General features: G+C 47.2%; 1 protein-coding gene across 3 annotated transcripts in view; it reads left to right on the top strand.

Moving 5' to 3' along the window:
• Nucleotides 1–20,430, top strand: part of USP37 (ubiquitin specific peptidase 37) — a 724,569-nt gene that overhangs the window by 78,537 nt on the left and 625,602 nt on the right. For all 3 annotated transcript variants that reach the window (XM_069616844.1, XM_069616843.1, XM_069616845.1), the window contains one exon: nt 11,483–11,655. In XM_069616844.1, coding sequence (XP_069472945.1) covers nt 11,483–11,655 — 173 coding nt within the window. The remainder of the gene's footprint in view (nt 1–11,482; nt 11,656–20,430) is intronic.

Genomic DNA, 20,430 nt, shown 5'->3' with positions numbered 1-20,430 from the left:
ACGTGATGCGTAGTGCAGAGATGACTGTCTGGACTGGCCCGCCTAGACTTGTCTGGTGGACCCGAAGAAGTATTTTCATGCAAGTGGAGACAGGGATTAACCACTTGTGGGTTTTAGTGATGGCCTCCCAACTGTTCTCGCTCTCCCCCACTAATCACCTCCGATATCCCCTTAGTAACCTCACCTTATGTTCGTAAAAGATGAGCTCTCCATCCTGCGTGTCTTGCAGGGGCGCCTAGATACCAGTTACTTCACTGGTTTGAAGGCATTGGGAGAGTTCTGGTAAGTATTGACTCTGAAGTCCCTGGCGGGATTGGTAAGTATCAAGTTCAAAGAGTTCAATGTTCCCTTACTTCCTTAAGTTGCAACTGAGTTTGTGAGAAGGTGGTCTCGTAGCTGCTGCTGGCGTTCAGATAAGAGTCTGTTACCCAACGCTGTCCGGTAACTATTGCATGCGTTAACGTGTTGTTTTTCTCCCTCTTTACAGATGTGGCATATGAAAATGTGGAGAGTTATGGAATAATACCGCTGGTGGTAAATCAGGTTAGTCTATGGTGGTAAGAGGTTGTATTTGTGGATTCCCTTGGCGCACCTTGTTCGTTCTTGTGTCCCCTAGGTGCCGGATTACGGCGAAGAAATGATGGAGACAGTGCCGGATCGAAAGATGCTGTGAGAACTGGTGAGTATGGCGCCGTGCTGGAGCTGGCGAAACGACGCGTGCAGGACTGATGTACTTTCCAGGTCCTGAGATGAAATGGTTCCGGAACTAGGTGAGGAATTTGAAATGTTCGTTTTCTAACCTTGTCCTTTTCCTCTTCTTTATTCTAGGAGCTCCGGATTCGAGGCGGGCGTGGCAGAAGACTGGATGCTGGCTGCAGGCACGCGGATGTGGCAGAAGACTGGATGCTGGCTGCAGGCACAGTGAGCATCACGCTGCTGGATGCAGAGTAACACGAAGCATGTGTTGCTGTTCGGGTGTGGTTTAAATAGCCTCTAAAGTAGTTCCAGGTAAGAAGTTCCCTAGAGCCACGCCAGAGTAAAAAATAGTCCCTGTAACAAAATAGTCCCATCCAGGCCTCATGTAGGCTTGGACTCTTTTGCAGCATGGTCTGCGTCAGGTAAGTAAAGTCTGAGCCTGGCGCCTAAGGCGCCAGGACTGAACCCAGACGGCCCCTAGCCGGGGCTGCTGAGGTTTAAACAAATGTCTGGATGCCTGCTCCCGGAGCTGAGGGCCTTCGTCCTGATGCCCGGGGGTAGGCATGACAGCTACAGCATTTGTTCCAGAAGATGTGGATTCGGGGGCATGCCCATAAAATATGAAAGGTCCCCTCTTCCTCCCTGCATCGGCGACAGTTCGGGTTTGAGGCTCTCTTCCACCTATATAAGATCGTTCTGGGGGTAATATACTCTATGCAAGATTTTTAATTGGACCAGCCTAAGCCTAGAGGAGATGGCAACCTCCCTTGGATGCATTAGTACTTAGACCCAGAACTGGGTCTATCTCCCCCCACATCTACCTCCCATTTAGCCTTTAAGCTCGTCTGTTCAAGTGTGGCAAAGGATGTGATAGCGTTATATAGGATGGAGGTGCATTTGGTGGGGATGAAAGCTGGTAGCATGTTGCATTCTATTGGTGTGTAGTCTGGGATACTGGCATTTACAGGTATGATTTCTTAGGGCATGGGCCAGTTGTACATAGTGATATCGCTCGGTACCCGGGAGTTGGAATTTTTGCTGGATGGCTTCAAACGAGGCTAGTTCCCCTCCATCAAGGATATCTTCAACTCTCAATCCTGGCCCCAACCCATCATGGCCATGGGTCAAGCTTCTTTATCTCGGCCAGATTGCTATTCTCCCACCGGGGTTGTGCCGTGGTTATTCTATTTTTCCACTCTACGAAGCTGTGCGTTTGTTTCCAAACAGTAATAATGGGAGTTGTGGTTGTTCGGGGGGAGGGACTCGGGAGGGTTTGGAATAGTAAGTGCAGTGGGTCGGTGTCATGCATAGCAGCAATTTCAGCCCTGATGTGTGGGGGAGTTCCCGGTCTCCGTAAAGCAGGTCATTGACCACTGCAAGTTGAGGCCCAGTAATAGGTTTGGAGCCGGGGCACCCCTTTCCTACTCTCCCAGATCGATCTTTGGAGCGTGGTTAATGCTATCCTTGGTTGGCCTCCACCCCATATGAGTTCCCAGAGGAGGGTTTCAACCCGGTAAAAGTCCGAGTCTGGGATCTTTAGTGGGGCATTCTGTAAGACATGGAGAAACCTTGGGAGAGTCATCTTAAAGAGTGCGGCTCTGCCCATGGGTGTGTTGGGGGTGGGGGGGGGGGGACTTCCAGTGGTGGACGTCACTGACAAAGCGGTCAAGTACTGGTTGAATATTGTGTGTTGCATAATTAGTGAGGTCTGTTGACACCCAGATCCCTACATATCGAAAGCCTTGTTATATTCGGTACGGGCATTCCTTGGGGTTGACCTGCTGCTCTTCCCCGGGAAGAGAACGGATTTCCACCAATTCTGAGCCCGCTAAATTCACCGAAGCGGATAAGCATTTGTGTCACTATAGGGCAGGACCGGGCTGGGTCCCCCAGATATATCGAGAGGTCATCTGCGTACAAGGAAATTCGGTTTTCAGGCCATCTGAATCCTATCCAGGCTGCATTTTGACGGAGCCAAAGGGCGAGAGGCTCAATTGCAAGGGCAAAGAGAAGGGGAGAAAGGGGGCAGCCCTGTCCCGTGCCCTTTCCCAGGGGGAAGGACTGGGAGGGCTAACCTTTCACCTTGACTTCTGCTTGGGTGTTCGTGTAAAGTAATCTTACTCATCCCAGAAAGCCGTCGCCAAACCCCTTGCGTTCCATGATTTCCCAAAGGCTGTCACCTCTGACCGAGTCGAAGGTCTTTTCGAAATCAATTGCCAATAAGGCGAGAGTGGTGTCGCTAACTGGGGCCCGTTCTAACGCCAAATGGAGCCGACACAGATTCATTCAGGTTGATTTGTGTGGCATAAAGCCACATTGATCAGGGTGTGGGCTACTGTCTGCAGTCGGTTGGCTAGGAGCTTGGCGAGGACCTTGGCTTCACTATTAATTGGTGAGATAGGCCTGTAAGAGGCACACATCTCCAGGGGTTTATCAGGTTTGGGAATAACCACAATGGTGACTTTACAGTGGTCTGGTGGGAGGGTGCCCTGTTCACAGGAACCCAGGTGCATTTTGTAGAGGGGGTTGCCATTTTGTTCCCTCCAAGCTTTTGCCAAGTTTCAGCCAGGAATCCATTAGGGCCTGGTGTTTTTCCTGTTTGGAGTTGTGCTAAGGCTTCGGCTATTTCCGATTCAGAGATCGGAGTCTAGTTCCGCTCACTGCTGTGCTGTCAATGATGGGAGTGCTATGTCGTTTAGCAGAGTCGGGTCGAGTGGTGATGTCAGGGCTCGATATAACCATCAAATTGGTCGAAGGCCTCTGCTATTTCGGCATCCACCTGGCACCTCTCATTGCATGGAGTAGCGATTTCCCGGACAGAACGTCGTCCCTCATCCCTCCTTTCGAGCCAGGCTAACATTCTACCCGCTTTGTCCCCCAGCTCGTATATTCTCGCTCTGGAATCCCCGTGGGCTTGTTTGGCGTTATCCCGCATGGTATTTCTAAGGCGTTCTGTAGCTAATTTAAGGGACCTTTGGGTCTGCGGGGTAGGGTCAAGAATATTCGTATTTTCTGACTGGATCATCTCCCCCGTTGCCTCTATTTTTTGTAGTCTCTTTTGTTCGCTATCCAGGAGATTATTTCTCCTCGCAGCACTGTTTTGTAAGCCTCCCATACCATTACTGGGTTGTCCACTGCCGGTTCATTTATATCCAAATATTCATCGGACACTTCCGTGAGGCGGTCAATAAGTTCGGGGAACCTGAGGTGGTAATTATTCAATCTCCATGTTCTAGGATGGGTCGTGCCTTGCATTCGCATTTCTATTAGGGGCGAGTGGTCCAAGATTCCACGAGGGAGGAACTCTGCGGATATTTCCCTGTGTAGGTCTGTGTTCGGGAGGAAGAGGTAGTCTAGTCTGGAGAGGGAGCCATGGACTCTAGTAACCTTTGTTTCGGGGGATGTAGTTTCCGCCACACATCGCAAAGGCCCAGAGCGGATACGAAGCTAAACAGCCTCGTGGGGGTGTCTGTGTTGCGCCCTCTAAGGTGAGTACGATCTGTGGTATTGCACAGAACATCGTTAAAATCTCCCAGTATCCACCGATCTGGCTGGTGTCGCCCCACGAGAGTGGTTGGGTCATCCAGTAATTCCTGGCCTAGTCCGGGTGGGGAATATATCGACACAATGGCCAGTGTCTCCCCCCAGAGCGATCCAAAGTGACCTTGAGGGTCTGTTCTACGACTTGTAGGGAGAACGGGAGTCTTTTGTGTATGAGGATAAGGGTGCCCCTGGATCCCATTGTGTACCCCGCATGGAATGCGGCCCGGTAGTTGGCTCTCTGGAAGAGGGTGCAGTGTGTTCCCGCTAGATGTCTCATAGCAGGGCCACATCGGGAGTGTCTATTCAACAGCTGCCTAAGCAGGCGTCTCTTAATTCCAGAGCCCATTCCATTCACATTCCAGGTGAGCAGTTTGAGGGATCTGGGGCGGTCAGCCGATGATGACTGGATGTGTGCTTGTGCCATCTAAAACTCGCGTTGGAGGGCTTAAAGGATGTCTTAGTCTGGAGAGCTGTCTCCCGTTTGCATGTCCCGTGGGAGTAGGGTCTCGATAAGTGGTGCTGTAGGGTGTAATATGTACAGGGTTGTGATTGGGTAATTGTTTGAACAAGCTATAGTCCCGAACTAACAAAATAACATAAAAAAACTCTTCATAACTATCCCTTCCCTCCCCATAATACACCCCAAACCGAAGTACCTGTCGCCCCAACATTGCTGACACTCAAAAAAGGTAGGGTGTCGGCTTAACCTGTTCCCAATAACTGAGGTTGTTGTGGGGGCGGGGGCGGTGGGAGTTCCTCTTTCTCCCCGAGTGCGAGGGCCATGTGCCTCCGCTTGCTGCATCATGAATGTGTAAAGCGCTGTGTTTAAAGTACTGTGACATAGTTCTACACAGTCCATAATTCAGTGCCATACCTGCCTGCATGATCTATCTCGCCAGTGGGGTTCAAACCAGGGGTCAGTCCCCTTCGTCCGCTGGGCGGTCTGGTTGGGGTGGTTGGTCCGGCTCTTGATGTTGCTCTGCTGGTGGTCTGGGGTTTCTACCTTTACCTCGAGGTGCCGACCAGTCCCCTTCTATATGTTGCTCCGCCCATCGCCAGGCTTCTTTAGGGTCATCGAAGTGGAGTGCCTGCGCACTACTATATTTTCAACTGGGCAGGAAAAAGCAGGCCGTACTTGACTCCCATTGCTCGCAGTTGCCTTTTAAGCTTTTCAAAAGATTGCCTCTCCCTCTGTACCTCCCTAGTGTAGTCTGGGAAGAAGGCTATCCTTAAGCCATTGAAGGTGATCGTACCTTTTGATTCGTGCTAGGTGTAGGAGTGCGTCTCGATCACGGTAATTTAACAGCTTCGCTATCACCATACTGGGGGGAGCGCCGGGTGTTGGTCTACCCGTGGGCATTCGATATAGAAAAGAATTTTGAGAAGGATTGCTGGTCGAACAAATCCGTTGGCCACTGCTCCAGGAAAAGTTCCATACAGTCCTTTGGCTTTCTCGGAAATACCAAGGATTCGAATATTATTCCGCCTGGATCTTCCCTCTCCCTCCTCGACCCTGGCCTCCAGGATCTTGAGCTTGGCTGAGACTCCTAGGAGTTGTTGTTGTACGTTGTGTAGCTCGTCTTCTGTATTAGAGATACGCTGTTCTGCCTCCCCAGTGCGCGCTGACAGCTTCTGTGGGTCGTGTCGGAGGAGGGACACATCAGGCTAATTCCGTCCATCTTTTGCTCCATCGATTAGCGGCAGTCCGCTATGGCTGCCATGACGTCTCTTAGGGAGAGTGCGGGTGCGACGTCTGTCTCCTCAGAAGGTAGCGGTTGATGTTCGGGGGACTGCGATGGGGGACCATATACTGGTCAATCCGATTCTGCATGGCGGGCCTCCTAGTTTTGGCTTTCCCCATGCTTCCTGTCAGACCCTGCGGGCGCGTTCCTGTTCCTAAAGATCTGTCCTGCTGCTCGAGGGGTCTCGTTGCACTGATTTTGTTTTGCAGGCCGATCTTCACTTGTTAAGGACCCCACTGCACAGTTGCTGCCTCTAATACTGCTTGGTTAATGGTGTTGTACCTTTATGCGGTTGTTTATGTTCGGGCTATGGTCTTCCTCAGTGACCAGTGCAACTCAGGGGTCCGCCACTCAGTCTCGGACTCCCTGGCCTTCAGCAGAGGTCTAGTGTCTCGTGTGTTCCAGTCCTGCCTTCCGTTGCCTCACAGTAAAGATGTTATCGATCTATGGATGCTTGCAATACCACGGTTGAGGAACACCAACTCTGGCACCCGCAGTGTCCTGTCCAGCCGGGAGCTTCACAGATGCCACCCTCGATGCAGCTTGATCACTAGTGTTGTATCTTTATGCGGTTGTATATGTTCGGGCTGTGGTCCCCTCCAGTGACCAGTGCAACCCAGGGGTCTGCAACTCTGTTTCGCATTCCCCGGCCTTCAGCAGGAGGCTATTGTCTCACATGTGTGTTCCAGTCCTGCCTTCCGTTGCCTCATAGGAAGATGTCATCCGTCTATGGATGCTTGCAGTACAACGATTGAACACCTTCTCTGGCACCCGCGGTGCCCTGTCTAGCCGGGAGCTTCAAACCAGTTCACCTATGTGGGTATGGGAGGCGCAGAAGCAGCCTGTTCTGTGAGGGCCAGCTCAGTCACTTCGTTATTTTACCAAATTGTCGCATTGCACTTGTAATGCACTGTCCTCAAAGTTCTGCCCCTAATGTGCCTTCCCCATATTCTGCCCTCCGATGGATTACCCACACATTCCTGCTCTAAGTATACTGCAGTCCAGGCCTCTGGGGCAGAAGCTACTGGACCCGGCGGGCGGTGTTCCCCTGATGGGCTATAACTTATCGGGTCTTCCCTCGCCGCTTGTTTCCCAGTGATCTCCCCGCGCTGGCAATGTTGTCCTGCCTGGGGGGGGGGGGTCGTGTTGCCGCAATGGGCTTCTTTATGTGCGGTGCGCCCCACGACCTCCCAGGCAGCTGGGGCCCCGGTCGAGCACCATAGGAATTGCGCGTCAGCAGCCGCAGATCTTCAGTCGCCTGCGCGGCGGTCCCGGTGGACCAAGGCCGGGCTAGGCTCCCACGTCTCTCCCTCACTGCTGGAAGCCCGGCCGCTCCTGAAGGCTTTCCCGGACGGGAGAGCAGACGGGCGTCCCTCATGCGCATGGGGCCGCAGCGCAGGCACTCACCGGTGGGGCAGCCTTTGCTGTTTCAGGCTGCCACAGCGCTTGTTGGTTTAAGTAGCTCCCGCCTTCCTGCACCTGGACGGGTGGATCGGATCCCCTGTGCCACCGTTCAGTGCTCCACCGGAACCCCGCCTTCGTGCCTTCGCTCCAATGATGACACCCCCCCCCCCCCCCCCCCTCCCAGGACACACTCCTGCGGGCTGGCGTCTGCCGTGTCGGTCCTCACTCCTGGGCCCGCGATCGCCTGCAGCACCCTGGTACCCGCTTTGGCAATCGCCGGGTGCCGGGGTATGGCCCGCTTCCCTACTTTAGAGCGCGCCCAATGCTACGGCGGCCATCTTGGTTGCTTGTTGGGTGGAATCAGCGCCACTTTCACCGGCCCCCCGTCTTACATCCCCGGCGTGTTATGAGCTAATTTCGAGCGTGTATGCTCGAAGCCTTTGCGCACCGGAGGGTGTCTTTTGGGGGTCGGCAGGTATGTTCAGGCTGGCGTTCTCAGTCAGGATGTAAGCCGCGGGATCTCCGGAGGCACACGTTTTCCACATTTCACTGTTGGCCACGTCCCCCCATCCCCTCCCAAATCGGGTAATTTTAATCTTTTATGTTTAAAATTTCCAAAATGCATCAAAGGCGAAACAAGGTCACACAAACCTGAGGATTGGCCGATCTGTGCTGCCCATAATATGTAAACTTTGTGTATAAATTGCCAAGAGATTGCAATTGAAGAAATGTATGTTTTTGGCAAAATCGGATTTTCAGTGAAGTAAATGTGAGTTTCTGGACATTGTAAAACTCGCCTCATAAACCTGACATTATTCCCTTAGAAATCCAACCAACTGAGAGCGAGGCGCAGACTAGCTCCCCTGCCCAAGCCAAGTAGTTTAGGGACGTGCGTAGTTAACCCTGCCCAGCCTCTTGATGTCATTTTGCACTATAAATAAGGGTTCCTGATAAGACCCTAGACACACTTCCTGATTTTCCTGCGCTGCGTTCCTGTACCCGTCATCTAGCCAGACTCCAGATCCCAACTACAAGGCCAAGCATTGCTGATCATGCTCCAGTAAGGCCTCAAATTCAGAAAACCACTAAAATTCCCAAATAACCAGAGGTAAAAACTGTGGTAATTTTGGCATCCTGATCCAGCTCGGCTTGCCGCCACTCACTGCATGCTGCTGCCATCCTGCTACCCGGATTACCTATATTATCCAGTGACCAGAATTGCCAGTCCAGAAGTGCTACCCAGTAACTAGTCCATGCCCAGCTGATCCTGTCCCGCTGATTTTGTCCGGCTGTCCTTTGTGAGACCACATCCGTGTGGTGACCATAAACGCTGACTGTCAACTTTTTAGATTTTGGACTGAGTATCAAGAGGAACCATAGAAAACCATAGTATACCTTGCCTGGTCCTTGGTTCCCCTCTCGAAGTCATCTTATCCTTATAACTTGGAATATTGTCAGAATTATTCTTGAAACCCTGCCATTGATTTCTAGTGCTAGCGCCATCCCTATAGTATTTGTCTTGTGTAAATCCTAACTATTAAACCTATTTCGAGTGATCGGACTGGTTCAGCCAGGGCGGGCACTGGGGACCTAGGGTTGTATTCGCGAATCAACTCTAGAGCTTACTGTGTCCCTCCTTGGTATCCTAGTCTGAATGCTCTAGTGTAGAGTAAAACTGTTCTTGTCAAAAATGGGTTTCCTTTCCTTTTTCACTGCTCCATTTTATTCAAAACCTGCCTTTTTAGATCTTGCCTAACTCACTCAATTTACCAGCTAGAGATCTAATTACACTTCCACATTGTACTTATGATCTATAGCTACACCCCAACATAATATTTCACCCGTTTTTATTTACCATTTTGGTAAATTCAGGCGGGAATTGCAAAAGTTTGCAAGTTTCCAACGTGTCAATTGCTATAACATGTTTTAAAACCCTGCGACTAATTTTCGAACTGTATGCTCTTGGTTATACATTGCTTGTGATTGTTTGTACTGTTACATGGTTGCTGTAGTGCGGAATACATGTTTCAAGGTTTTTACACACATTCATTAATCCATTTGAGTCATTTTTAGCATTGCCAGTGTTTGAAATCTGTTTCTCTTTGTGGGGGGGTGGGGGAAGGTCGGATTTCAATTCTGTTTTCTATTTGTCATTCCTGATTACCTGCTGTTTCTGTTTATCCATTTAAAATTGATTATTTGTGGGTTGAGGGAACATTGCAGGGGGAAATTTGAACTAGAGTGCCATCTTAACTAAAAGTGCTCCTATTCCCTGGTGTTTTGTAGATGTGTCAATAGAAGGTTTAAGTAAGTGCATTGCATACATTCCTATTCTCACCCCATTGGTGATTGCTGCCCCAAATTAAAAATTGTATTTCTTTTAATTTTCAAATAAAATATTTATCAACCAGCCTGGTTCATGGTCCATCGTGACCCAGGGTATTTGAAAAGGGGGTGTGATAGGAGTGGTGTACCATCTCAATATTGAATCTAACATAAAACGTAAACATTTCAATTGCGTACTGCATACTAGCTGAGACTAAGGTGTGCGTCGCCTGATTGAAATCCTTAACACTGCTCATCATCAGACTAACTTCTCTACTGTGCCTTACTGCATCAACTAACATGGCACTCTGGAATGTGTGCAACAACTTCATTTTCACTGACTTTCATGCCAGCTCTCCTCCCCCAGAACTTGTTATCGCCGAAACCAGAATTTCTCCATCTGACACTGCCAGCTTTGCGGCCCTACATGACATTAAATTAGCCTTCGTTCACTCTCCTTGACTGCCGGAGGTTGAGGCTTCAGACATCTAATCTTTCCACCTCATTGCCCCTCAAATCTCCAATGCCACATCATCTTCTACCCCCTTTTGAATTAACCATCTCTACTATTGCTCCCCATCACTCGGTTCACATCTCAATCTATTGCCCCTGGTCCCACCGGACCATTATTTGATCAACTCTGGCAACTCCTTGATTCCCTTTCCACTAAACATCCTCATTATCTTAGAAGACTTAAACCTTCCCTCTACAACCACTTCTCAGAAATCTGAACTTCGGCCTTTGCCTATTGACCATGCTCTCCACTCTACCTAAAACTACCAACCCACACTGGGGGTCAGTCTTTGGATCTTATCTCCCCCTTCTCCCAGCAACTAATACTAATATCCCACCATACTTATTTGTTAACTCCATTGTTTCCACCATAATCTTCTTTTAACCCCTGACCTCTCTGCACCTATTGCTAAAAGGACATTTTAAACCTTCTGCCATTCCTCCTGTGTTTTTTCTAAAGCCCACTTGTGGTTAGACTATACAAGACCAGTCCCTTGGTTTCAGGTCCCCAACATCTAATCTGGGCATGTACTTTGCAAGGTTGGTAGAATGTCCGCAAGGTTGGTAGAATGTCAGAGCAGCCAGACCTTCCTTATGAGGAGGAATGTGATCTGTGAAACAGTACAAAGATATCAGAAAATACATGGATCCATGGAAACACTTACACACTTTAGGTTCTATCCAAAATAGTTCATACACAAGGCAATATGTATTAATAGAAATTCAGTATCAACTAGAACATTAAACGCACAATAGTATGATAGTAAGAAATAAAGCAGGTGAGTAAATTACAATAGACTCTTGGCAACCAGTCACATGTGTCCCCTCCCTCTCTGCCCCCAGTTCATCTCTCCAACACCACCCCAGCCTTTCCCTTGGCTCATCTGCCCCCCTTTCCTCCAGTTGCCTCTTTCCCTTGACTGTCTCTGGTAAGTACCCTAGTATGCTGCCTGCCCTAGGTTGGGAGAGGTCCACACACCCTCTTCACGGGGTCAGTTCTTAAACCCTGCCACACGGCTCAGGGTTCTAATGGATTACATCCTCTCTTGGTAATACTTGCATGAATGTTTTTCCTCTATCGCTTTGAAAGTTAATGTTCATTCTGATTTTACAATGAACCTGATGCTTAGTGAGCAATCGTATTAAATTGGTAATTTCACCATGTAGATTAAAGCATCTTTATTCTGAATGGGTGCTTGGTTCCTCTTTGGTTCATTTTGATGTTTTAGAATAACCAATCTGTTGCTGGTGATTTTTAGACTCCCACACGCAGAGGGAACCCGGAGAGCAAAGTTGAAACGCCACTCAGGAAGCCGCTGGGCTCCACAGCTAAAATGTCTATTAAAACCTCGCCTGGAAATGCAACACTTGGAAGCAAAGGGACTGTTCCTCTCTCCTCTTCCCCTCCCGGAGTGGGCTTGCAGGAACACAGGTATGCAAAAAATATTTGGGTTTTAATTCGGTGAGAGGAAGGGGATGTATGGCACAATGATGTGCCAATGGGGCCAGTTTGGTTGCAGTGGAAATTGCTAACAAAATCACACAGTGCCAAGGATTGGAATACTGGTGTCTAAGACCAGGGCAATTTAAAGCTGTACTAAAATATAAAACCTCATGCTTTTTGTGGATTATCTCGACACCTTGGCTTTCTTGAACCCTTGCGTTTTTTGTTGTTGTCTTGTTTAAAAAGGCAAGGATGAAGGGTGCAATTATCACAAAGGTGGCGTTTGGTGCTTTGAATGGTGTTGTGTATGTTGCATGTCCCAACTTTCAGTGCGTTGGCCGATTTACAGCCTGACACTGTTGGTCTATGCAGGGGTCTACAACCTTTGGTGCTCAAAATGTTGTGGATTACACACCTACCATTTCCTCCCCCATTACATCTCTCCAGAATTGTCATTGGTGTGGGGCATCCAAGGTTGTAGTCCAGAACATAGTTGGACCCACCGATTGCTGACACTTGGTATGGCAAGATTGAGAGGTTGGCCTAATCATTAACCTGAAATGTTGTCTGATATGCTCTTCGTTTAATTGTGACCTTGCTAGTTGACATCTGGCAATCAAACTTTGGAGACCGTTTCCTAGATTTTTTTAAAACCATTTTTAGCAGAGATAACATTCTTTGAATGTTTGTGGTGTGAAGGGCACTTTTTAGTTAGTCCAATGTATTCACAAAATGTTTGCATTACCTAAAGTTCTAAATAGCATGCATACCTTGGTTTTGCTGTACTGTCATTAGTGTACACACCATTAACATTGCACAGTAGTTTCTCTCGTTTTGGTTTCCCAGAGTGTGCTGTGGTGAAAATTGATCGCAAGATGGGACGGGGTAGGGAGGGAGGAGGGGAGAGGCTTCCAGAGATATTATTTTGTTCTCTGCTCTTTTAATGGGCAATTTGAATTTAAACTCAATGTGTCTTGCTTTTTAGGGGCAGCAGATGCATTACCATTTATGTAGCATCTGTCCTTTGGTACTGAAAAGGAAGTTGTGTTAAAAGGATTCTCCTAGACACTATTTAGGGTTCAGGAAGATGGGTCCATACCATAGTTGCAGAGCTCTGTGTAATGCCATACTCTTAAAAGGTTGAGCATGGCAGATCAGTCAAATCTGCCCTCCTAAGAGGGCTGCAGAGTGGTTACCAATTACGGGTAGCATACAATGAGCCTGAATAAGGAAATGTCCACACTGTGCATATGTTCAAATATACCCAAGGTTTAGCAGAAATGGTTAGGCCAGTTACAGAGAAGCCTTTTTATCTGTCTTTGATGGCAGTGGCTTTCACAGTAGTTGAAACGTTTCAAAATGTATGCGAGTTCACTTTACAGTGGTTTCTAAAACTGACATTTAGAACCTGGTCAAATCACAATGTTAACATAATGAAACCAAGAGTAAGGCCTGGACTTTTTTGTTGAAAAAGCTGTCAAACTGTTGGTGGCCAGCATAGTAACAAGTTTGTTCAGCATGTACCAAATTCTTTTCTTTGGGCTCACTGTTTTGATGTGACCGAGCCAAAGCAGCAGGCTACCGGTTGGAGGTGAAATTAGTGGTAGCCAGTCATAATGTCGAATGCAAAAAGTCGAATCCCAAAATGTAGAAAAAAAGTCGGGACAAAAAATTCGAATGTTTTTTTGACTTTAGCTAGTAAAGCTGGAGTGTGACCCCCATTAAACAATTTTTTTTAAGCGCTTTTGAATTATTTTGTCGACATTTTTGCATTCGACTTTTTTGAATTAGACTTATTCACTATAAACCGAAATAAGTGGTCACTCAGGTGCATGGTCTTATAACAGTGGCTCATTGCCAATGACGACGGTGCAAGGATCATGGGTGATGTTGCAGGATTTGAGAGGAACCTTATGTTTGGCATTGGTGCAGCTAATTCCATGGCAGTTTTCAACCTTTATTGACAAAGGGCAGTCGCTGGCACAGCAGTTAATGCAGTTAAGATGATTCTTGAACAGTTCTAAGCCTTGTCCGTTACTTACTGCCTGTACATTGTGTTGTGGCTGCAGGCCTCTGGATTGCTTCAGTTTGGTCACATTGTTGACCAGAAAACCACCTTTGATTATGAGGAAAAAGACAACATTGCCTAAACATCCTGTCGTGTTTTGTCATCTTTTTGCCACAGTTTAGCAAGGCTTTCTTCAGGACCAAGTACACTAAGGTAGTGGTATTTATATACAAATTCTTGCCCTTGACCATGGGAGAAGGACCATTCTTCCACAGGGGGTGGGGTGTTCTCACTCTCCATCCTAAATGATCAGCGCTCCCAAGATTCCCGTGGCCATGTGTCGGAATGCCCTCTAGCCCTTTTTTCCCCCTTTGAATTCTGGGACTGAACTTTTTTTCCATCCCATTTGAAGTATAGGGAAATTTCAAGTCCCAGAATTCCAAGCCAAATCAAAACTGGAGGGCCGCCTAACACATCAAGGGAAACCGGAGAGCTCTGTGTGATAAGTTATTCAGAACATCATGCATGTAGTTCAGGACAGGGAACTATCAGACTTATGAAACTTTGAATGCAGTTGCAAGTGGTTATTGTATTTAATTTCACATGACACCTTTACCATTTTCTCCACAGCCCAGCTTTACTGCCCGAGAATCTGCAAACTGTCGCCCCTCCATGTGGAGCTCCAAAAATATGTAGATGTGTTAGGCAAAGTTTGTGCGCAGTACTCTTTGGGACCACTACACACAACTAGGACTACAGGTGTAAGCAAAACCAACCTTTGGTATAACTCTGTACTACAGTTTTGTGGTAGCGCTGCTGAGCAGTCGGGCTTATCGCACGAGGGAATGTGATCTGTAAGGGTGTTACACAGAGGTCTATAAAAGTATTCAAATGGTCTCTTATACTCAAGGTTTCTTGGTAAAACGTATTAATTTATTTCAGTCATTTATAAAACATTCACTAGGAGGCAATCTATATCCCACAAATATACTTCAGTACTTCACAAGATCAGGTTCTGAGGTATTTAAACTACTTTGAAGGAAGAGCAAAATGGCATTCGGCGCATTTGAAGTAGGAGCAAAAAGGCATAAGTTAATAAAACAAATATTAGTTACTCTAAAACAGTGCAAATAGTTTGAGTTCACCAGAGGAGTTGATTCAATGCAATAGGTTAGGCCAAAGTCAATGGGCTGAAGTCTTGCATAGGATAAAGCAGTTCTGGAAGTTAAACGGAAAAGTCTTTTCCAAAGTTCTCAGAAGTAGTTTGTAAAAAGATTCATATGTAGGGTCACAAGCTGAATAGGCCTGCAAGTTGCCAAAGTTTCATGCACTTTCGCAGTGAGGGGTAAGTTCTCTTAATTGGGTTTTCACAGTACCTTACAATGAAGAAAATGGTCTGTTCCTGGCATTTCCTGCAGATCTCGCTGTTCCTGAGCATCAGTCGTGGGGAGAAGAGGGAGGACGTCTGGGACTCTGCCCTGCACCGGGACTGGTCAAAAAAGCTGGCAAAGGCAAATCTTCGATTCCGGTAGCTGTAGTCAAGCACACAAACTGGTGCCCTTCTCCCTGGCTATTCGGTTTCATGCAGCACTCTAAATACAACCAGCTCCGAGAATGGTATCCAGGTGGCTTACGAGTTGATTGATCCCACCAACTCAAATGGAGACGTCGTCCTTGAAGGGCTTCTCTGTCGAACTTGGCGATTCGGACCTGCAGCAGGGCTTCACCGGGCAAACCAATGGTCCAGGAGTTGCAGCAGCGGTCCTCTTCCAGCTAGTCTAAAGTTCTTTCGTTCCAGTGGTCGACTGCCTTCCAAGCCAAGAGACTCCCCTTTTAAAGTTTTCTCCCAGCCTAGCTGCCACTCAACCAGCAGGGTGACTGTACTTGCCAGACAGTCTGCCAGCCAATCAGGCCATTTGGGTCTCCTAGGAAAATAAGTGCACAGTTTCGGGCACCTCCCTCACTTCCTGCCCTCAGACGCCATTGAAAAACATGGCTCCCGCGATTTAACGCTACTGGTGTTCGTGGTCGGGGGAAAAAGCATGGTAGTTCGTTATAAAACCACTGCCACCAGCCATTTCGAGAGGAAAGGGTAGCATTTGATTGCTACAGGAGTTTCTAGACATGGGGGATACTAAGTAACCCCTCCAGCACTCTATTGTAAGGTAGTGTGTGCTGGGTCTAGGAATTTTGAAGACTAGTAGTCAGTTTCACTTTACTTTCTCTGGGAAACAGTAGTTTATCGCAGCGAAGGTATTTAAACCTTGGGACAGCCTAAAAGGCTTCCCTTGTGCACTGCACTGATGGTGCTGTGTGACACACATGAAAAGATGATGCCTATGGAGTTGTCTAAAACTCCATAATCAAAGCACACAAGAGTAAAACGCACATGTGTGGGGGGAAAAAAGGGCGCACTCTCTCCACGTAAAATCAAGTCCTCAAAATCCAGCAACATTGCTGGGGGTTTCTAAGGTGAAGGGAATTAACACATTTATGAGAAATTTCCCAAACAAGATGCTACACAAATAATTTTGCGGAACTACAGTGAATAGATCACGCAATCAATGTGTAATGAATATTTGAGGGCAATATGCATCATAGAAAAACACTACCTTTTTGAAATTTGATCTGGAAAGTCATGGCTTAGATTGCCAAACCCATGCTTGTCCAATAAGGCTGCATGATGTAGACATTGTATTTGGCTGAGAACACTTCCCTGAAACACAAGTTGAACAGGAACACTAGCGACCAGGAACACCCATCTACAGTAGCCAGCAGAAAGGCTTAGTTGGAGACCTTCTCTACCGAACTCCCTCTGGGACTTTCTAAGGGGTATCTTCAAATGATAAAAATGAGTGGTGCCTGTTTCCTTCAAGCAGTCGCCCGGTCACACTTTCCCTCACTCTCCCGTCAGGGAAATTATTGCACAACCCCCTGAGAGCTGTTTTAGCTAACCTAATGGTGGAACACTGTCAGCCAAAGGAAAAGACCCCTCTCTCCAGTGGTAGCTCGAGCAGCCAAGCTCTAGCAGGATAGTACAATTGGTCCCAACAGGCGCGACAAAAGAATACCCGACCGTGGCATACTGTAAAGATACACTTTATTAGGTCACACACTATTTGTTTGGCCGCGTGGCCTGAGGAGTCAGAAATGAGTCGGACACAAAGTTGCCATGTTTTTGATTAAGGACTTTTATTGCCATAAACTGGTTGTGAAAAGGCCTTTGACCCTGCTCAGGAATTTCCCTACCGAAAACCAAAGGATCGGTCTGTCAAGATGTGAAAACCGTCCTTGTTTCCACTTTCTATCCTGGCCCTCACACTATGAATCCAATAGTAAGGTGAAAAGGGAAAAGTCTTTAACCTGGTGATTTCAGAAAGTGTTCAAAAATGAAAAATAGAACCGCTCCAACATAAAGGTTCTTCAAGGTAACAGAACCTTGGTTCCAGAGGGTGATTGCCTTCCCCCAGGATTCTTCAATGCTATGCCAATTTTTCTTCGCCTAACGTGTCTTTGTTTCTTTCTTGGCTCACAACAATCCTGTTAGTTACAAGGTTACCTAGCCTTGTAGTTCCTTCTTTGTCCAGCAAACAGTCCTTTCTTGGTACTTCCCGTAGATTTGCTACTGCCTGACTTACTTGCCTGTCTGGACTTATTTCCACAGGTAACAGTTCCTTTTATATCCACTACTGTATACATTTTTCTTGGTGCTGTATATCTGGTTGTTTCAACATTTGCTCTGAGTTTCCCTCCACTTGGGTGGAGTCGCTTTTGTGTTTAAAAAAAAAAAAATCTCTTCAGCTCAAAGATTTTCCACACAAACTTGACTGTGAATTACTATTCATTAGGATTCAGGCTTCTCCTGAAAATGCCATATATGTTCTGTTTATTCCTCTGGTATTACCTAAAAATAGTCTTGGGAAATTTTTAGCGTCAGTTGAAATGTTAACGCAACAAGGCATTAAGGAGGGTAATAATGCATGCCTTAGTTGAGGCCCTACAGTCAACCGTTGACATCCTAGCCCCTTCCCTGCTCTCTGCCATTCGTACTCAACCCTCTGCTCCATGGTAATCTCCTGAATTGAGATTGCTGAATTGCTGCAACAAATATGCCGTTGTTGGGAAAGGAAATGGCATTGGCTACCTGGACAGTCTGCAAAGTTAGCTCATGCACATAAATACCTATCGGAGCTCTATAAAAAAAAGCTAAAGCTCAATATTTTGCCAACCACATTCTGAATGCCCCCTGCTCTTTTAAAGGCCTCTTTCAGGTGGCCATAGAACTGACCACTCCTATTCCCCCCCCCCCCCCCCAATGGCTCTACACACTCATTGTGATCATCTTGACTCCTTTTTCACGGAACAGATTTGTATCCTTCGTGAAGGAAGACTCACTGAAAGTACCACTCACCCTATTTTTCCTGACTCCTCCTCATTTGGTTAAACAACCTTCTAATGCTTTCAAATTTATGACGGTAACAGACACCATAGTTTCAGCTGCTTAAAGGAATGGTTTGGTAAAAAAATGTTATTGCCCCTACGGGTCGGCCATGTGTTAAGCCTAAGTCGCTCAATTTTATAAAAATTTCCTATCTACCTTACCCCAGTTTTCGTCCATTAAACGCACGCGAAAACGGGCATCCGGGAGCTGCCATTTTGTGATAATCCTATCATTTTCCCCCATCGCCCTGGTTGACCTGCTTTTGAGGCACTAAATCATATCCCCCGCCCCTGAGCCTGTCCTCAGCAGACGCGTACCGCCCATTTCACAGCGCCAAAGCACATCTCGTGTAACATTCGCTGCGCTTCAGCTAATGATGTGTCGCCATGGAAATGGCAGGACGCCTCTTCCTCAATAAGTATAAACAGTTTCACAACGCACAGCAACAGATTTTCAATTCCATTCCTCTCTCTGTGAGAGTATTCTGTGACTTGTTTCTGTGCTCTGGTCCGCTACCTTCGTTGCTTTTAGCCCGTGTGAACAGATACAACTGCTATAAATTATTTTAGTTTAACACACAATGGCTACAATAATGCCCTACATGTACGAGCCTGAGTATTCAGAGGAGGAACTACTGGAAAGGGAAACACGCGAAAACGATGGGGCTTCGGACGGCAGTTGGGAGGACGATTCAACAGCTGAAGAGCCTGGACCTAGTCACATGGACGGTGTTTCCACCTGGTGTACATGCAATCGGTGCGAGCTAATGCCAACCGAGGACGAGAACTGCTGCTGCTGTGAAAACTCGGGATGCGTGGCCTACATTTCTGAAGACGAGTCACGACCGCAATGCATCACCGAGCTGCCAGACTTCAGGGCAGCCTGCCTAACACGGTCCGTGTTAAGGATAATGATGGTGCTTATGTACGAACTTGGCTCAACTGTTCGTCCTCGTAATCCGAGTAAGTATACTTGGCTTGTCATGCCACTCCTATTTCATGGTCTTCTACTATATCCAAAATTACATATACATATTGTAATGCATGAAAGTCATTCAATAGTGTGCAGTGTCTAGATAGCATTTGTCCGAGCAGAATGCCATTAGTTACAAGAATTGTCATTGACAACAAACGTTTATTAAACTTATCTTGTTCATTTAAAAACAGTTTGTATCATTCTTTTTCACAGGTGGTACCGGCTGGTGGCCTATCGTTCCTTTACATCGTGGCTTCACGGGAGGCTTGGACACTGCGTTTGAAGAGTAATACCCGCCTGTGCCGTTCGTGCTATAAGAGAAACGTTCCCGAGTGACAGCGGTCAGTACAGGGATTTTCTCTCGCTGTGCTGCAACCTGACCTGTACAATGTATGAAGTCTTGTATTTTTGTGCCATCAAAATAAGACACAAAATAAAACACCACATATATTTTAACAACGGTTGTTTTCATTTTTTTTAAATGAATCAAGTGTCTCCATTCAAGGATGGATGTCAGACATCTATGCTCCGAATGGGTGAAGGTCGGGTCGCTGTGAAGCAGGGTGGTCACTATCTAAGCTAACATAATATATTCTCAATAATGCATGCACTAAATAACACTTGTTCAAAGTCTTTCAGTCGGTTATGTCTCTATATAAGTCACACACATATCTATACTATCAATCAACATTGGATTATACAGGCCTTAGTTTAAGGGTATTGACCACTATAATACTGTTTGAAGTGTGGGTCTGTGCTCACAAGAATCTCCGGTGTGTGGCATTTGTTATTGATAGGCAACAATATACTGCAGTAGGGGTCTAATGTTAGTTGGGGATCTGCTAGGTGGGCATCAAGTCGTGGTCAGTGGTCTGGCACATGAAGAGAATACCTTGCAGGGACACAGGGTCAGAATGGCAATAAGTTTCCACTGGCGAGGGTGCGTGGGCAAGGACACGTTTGTGGAGATGAACGAGCTATGTGCTTAGTTCAGGATGGGTCACATGCAGGACATTGATCTCAGAGGAAGAGTGATGGGTTATATGTATTAGCTATTGCAAATACCTCTGGAGTTTTCCAGTCGGAGTGGGAACGAGGGTGGGGGCCATGTGCTCTGCACAGTGAGGCCTGGTCACCAAGATGGAGTGGAAAGGGGGTACAAAAATGGATGCCCCGTGTCCTGCTCAGTGGTCCCATCTACGTGAATGTCAACCAAAGTTAACATCCCATAACCCACTACTGGAGGCACTTGGTCCGAGATTCTACTGAGAAGTAAAGGATGAGAGGGGCCTGATGGCCCCTCGCTCCCACACACTTGCCTGCATGCCCACCGGCCCAT

The sequence above is a fragment of the Ambystoma mexicanum genome, chromosome 9 (genome assembly GCF_040938575.1).
Source record: "Ambystoma mexicanum isolate Mex_15411 chromosome 9, UKY_AmexF1_1, whole genome shotgun sequence".
In the NCBI taxonomy this organism is placed as follows: Eukaryota; Metazoa; Chordata; class Amphibia; order Caudata; family Ambystomatidae; genus Ambystoma; species Ambystoma mexicanum.
The sequence above is the reverse complement of the archived record's forward strand: the minus strand, read 5'-3'. Positions and strand labels throughout refer to the sequence as shown.